The sequence below is a fragment of the Sinocyclocheilus anshuiensis genome, unplaced genomic scaffold (genome assembly GCF_001515605.1).
Source record: "Sinocyclocheilus anshuiensis isolate Anshui unplaced genomic scaffold, SAMN03320099.WGS_v1.1 scaffold508, whole genome shotgun sequence".
NCBI classification, from domain to species: Eukaryota; Metazoa; Chordata; class Actinopteri; order Cypriniformes; family Cyprinidae; genus Sinocyclocheilus; species Sinocyclocheilus anshuiensis.
In genome coordinates this window covers 23,500-27,139 of record NW_015555744.1, presented here as the reverse complement: position 1 = coordinate 27,139, position 3,640 = coordinate 23,500, and the positions used below count along the sequence as shown (strand labels likewise).

General features: G+C 40.1%; 1 protein-coding gene across 1 annotated transcript in view; it reads left to right on the top strand.

The window, feature by feature from the left end:
- LOC107673395 (ras-like protein family member 10B) overlaps positions 1–2,943 on the top strand; it is a 13,026-nt gene extending 10,083 nt beyond the window's left edge. Inside the window, exons 2-3 of the mRNA XM_016466972.1 lie at positions 694–818; positions 2,620–2,943. Of these exons, the coding sequence (XP_016322458.1) occupies positions 694–818; positions 2,620–2,890 (396 nt within the window). The 3' untranslated portion in view covers positions 2,891–2,943. The remainder of the gene's footprint in view (positions 1–693; positions 819–2,619) is intronic.
- The last annotated feature ends 697 nt before the right edge of the window (positions 2,944–3,640 follow it).

Here is a 3,640-nt window from a genome sequence, read left to right as displayed (position 1 = left end):
GTGAAAGCCGATCCGGCGATCCACAGTGCAAAGTTGTAGTATTTCCTCAGCAACCAGCACGGATCAGCTCCAGGCATGACGAAGCAGATATCGTCCTCTTTTGGAAGGCCAAACAAAGTAGTTTCGCTTTTACAACGAAGTACACAGCGTCTTTACGACATGGCAGCGGAAACAACAAAACTACAGCGAGAATAAAAGTTACGCCTTCTTTCTTTGTGTGAACATTTGGGCAGCATTATGCAAATCTTCCCACAGAGCGACGTAGGTATGTGGGGGTGTGTTAGAACGAGCCGTTTTAGGTGGGCGTGGCTGACTCTTAACTTTTATAAAGAATATCTCTTTGGATTTGAGACTTTAGTCTTTGCAACTTTACAGATCTTCTTTATGCACCAAGAGCTTGTAACAGTCCAAAGAGAAAGGAAAAATTGAAATTGCATCATATGACCCCTTTAAATCTGTAAAGTACACATCGGCTGCACTTGTTTGATCACAGTCATGGTTTCTTGACCTTTAAATGTTTTCGTACCGCCACATGACCTAAACTACAACCAAAATGCAACATTGTGCAATGTTGTAATAATGTTTTTATGTTTGATTGGAAGTTATTTTCATAAATGAATTGTACGTTGGCTTTGTCAAGCAATCAATCAGTGGTCATCTGTTTTTGTCTGTCTGTCTCTTTGTTTCTATCAGGAGTGGCTGCATGCGCGGTGTAGAGGGGTCCGCAGCGCAAACGCCTACATTCTGGTCTATGACATCTGCTGTGTGGAGAGCTTTGAGTATGTCAAGATGATCCGACAGCAAATTGTGGATAACCGGTACGACAGAGCTCATTCAGAACCTGAAATGACCCACCTCAAAGAATAATAGTGAATCATTATCATGTTATAATAGATCCAAACAAAAGCAAATGTTTGACATTCCTTCTATTATTGTTAGAATGGGACAAACCGTGGTCATGAAACAGCTCAGTAGCAGTACGACGCACATCAGCACTGATTAATGTAACTGTATCAGCTGCACTGATAAGCTACTAAATGGTTTTGATGTTTTTAATAACAGTTGGCCCTTGTTTCCCCAGCTGATGCTGAGATAATGAGGTGACATTTGAGAATATGGATGAGTGACAGTTACAGAGCATAGCTCACCATTTACTACAGCTGATAAGAATATAATAGGTGCCTTTGAGAAAATCCTTTTACATATGCAGGTCTTGTGCACCATAGATTGCGTGCAGCATCATGTATTTGCATAAAGGTCTTATGTGAACAGAAGGAATGACAGAAAATGATCTGCAGTCTCCACCTTTAGCCCTTTTCCCCACCCACAATATCACACTTCTGTTTTACAAATGCTGCTCACGTTTTCACTGCTTTGAGGACGCCTCAGTCTAAGTGCAAAAAGTCCTTTAGAGAATAAGATTTTAATGATCACTGTATTCAGTTAAATATATAGAGATTGCATGGGGATGTTTGATGTGGTAGAATATTGAATACACATGCAGAGGGGGTGATAAAAGAAGCAGCTGTGGTATAGAAGAAAATTTTACAAACGTTCTTTGACTAAACATGGACTTGAAAGGTTTAAGAGATAGTGAGAGGGGAGACGGGGGGAAGCCATACTGAAAGAGCACAGATAAACTATATGAAACGGGGATAAATCAGTGTAAAACATGACACAAGCACCCAGACACAGGAATGAGGGATTGGTGTAGGCTTATTAAACACAATGACATTGGTGTCTTTGACAGATTACTTGCAAATTCTTTTCTTTCTCTCTGTCTATACTGAACACACATATATAATAGCATAAATCCTCAATATCTGACAGATTTGAAATGAGTAGAATCAGAATAAGAGCAGTAGTATGCTTTTTAATATTCAAATGAATAATATGGAATACCCTTGGGTCCTCAATTAAATTGAACGTGTTAAAATAAAGGTTTTAAATATTTATGATATGTAATTTGTATATGCATGGAGCCCTTGGTAATTAGCTATTATGTAAAGATAGTCAATACTTTATTAATTGGCCAGACATTTATTTAATAGCTACATATTCAAGCAGGCTATGTTACACTTGACATTTTCTAAGCAAATAAATGAAACCTTGCATTTTAATTTGAGCTCCTTGTGCAACAGTGAATTGGCAATTAAATTTATTGCACTTTTTTCAGATTAGCAAAATGCACACACACACACACACACTTGCCATTGAAGCCCCCTGAACATGAAACGCTTTCATTCTTCATTGTGTGTGTGTGTGTGTGTGTGTGTGTGTGTGACCTTCAAGCACAGTCAAGCGCTGAGAAAGGACACACATCATGCATTCTCCAGCACACATTATGAGCTCAGTGCCATTTTTTTTAGAGCGTGTCAAGGAGCTGAGGGGCTTTTCATGTTTGTGTGTGTGTCTTTGCATGTTTGCTGAAGATGTTATCGTGCAAACATGAACAAATATTATGTCCAGCATAAATGTCACCTAGGAAATGGATCGATTCTCATGGGGTCACTTTGTTTTACTTGCTAATTCCCTCTTAAACCTCTTTTTTTATTGCTCTTCTCCCCTGCCATCTCACCTACCTTCCCTCTCTCGTCTCTTTCTGTGTCGTTCCATAAGAGTGGGCAGCAGTAGTGAGGTGCCCATCCTGGTGGTGGGCAGTAAGCGGGACCTTCAGCGGCATCGGTTTACCCAGCGCAGGGCCGTGTCTGTCCTGGTGAAGAAAACCTGGAAGTGCGGCTATGTTGAGTGCTCTGCTAAGTATAACTGGCATGTGCTTCTGCTCTTCAAAGAGCTCCTGGGAATAGCCGTGGCACGAGGACTGCGTCCGAACCACACCTCTATCCGTCTCCACGGGGCATTGCAGAGGAACCGCTGTAATGTCATGTGACAGATATGTAGCCTTTTTTGAATTTATGCTTATTTAGGACCAGTTTGTTTTATCAGAGTCTTAATTATCTGATTTTAACTGGTTCTAAGTCAGTATTGAACGCCAGCTTTGCTGTACCACAAGGATGGAGCTTTGGGGACAAACTGTTAATCAAAATGGCTGGCATATTACCACCTAGGGGCCTCTGTAACTGATGCATTCATCTGATGGATTACCTTAGGTACTACTGATTTCACTTTTCTCCAGTGTACTCTAACAAACAGGAAAAATGGAAGCAGATAAGGATTTTTTTTTCATCTTACCAAAGTCTGTCAGGGTCGGAGTAAGATATTGCATCTGTCTCAAACACAGTATAATTTGTTTCCCCTTCTTGCTCAGATTTAAATTCAGATGCCGTGGGTGCAAGTGTGACAGTTTTTAACTGTTGCTTGGAAACAGCTATTATGAAGGATGTACTTATCGTTCAGAAATAATGATGAGTGAAAGTTTGTTAACCCGTTGGAATTATCTGTACTGCTTGTCAAATTTGACCTAAAATATGAACTGATCTTTCCCTATGATATAGTATCAATTCAAAACAAAACAACAATGGAGAAACAGTTTATCTGCGCTTTCTCAGAAGCACTGACTTTAAAATAATCCCTGTCCTGTTACTCGTTGGCCAGTTTCCTTTTTGCAAAACTGCTTCAGGACATTAATATTGAAGGAGCTGCAGGCTTCAGATCCTGCCACAACATTTCACTTCATAAA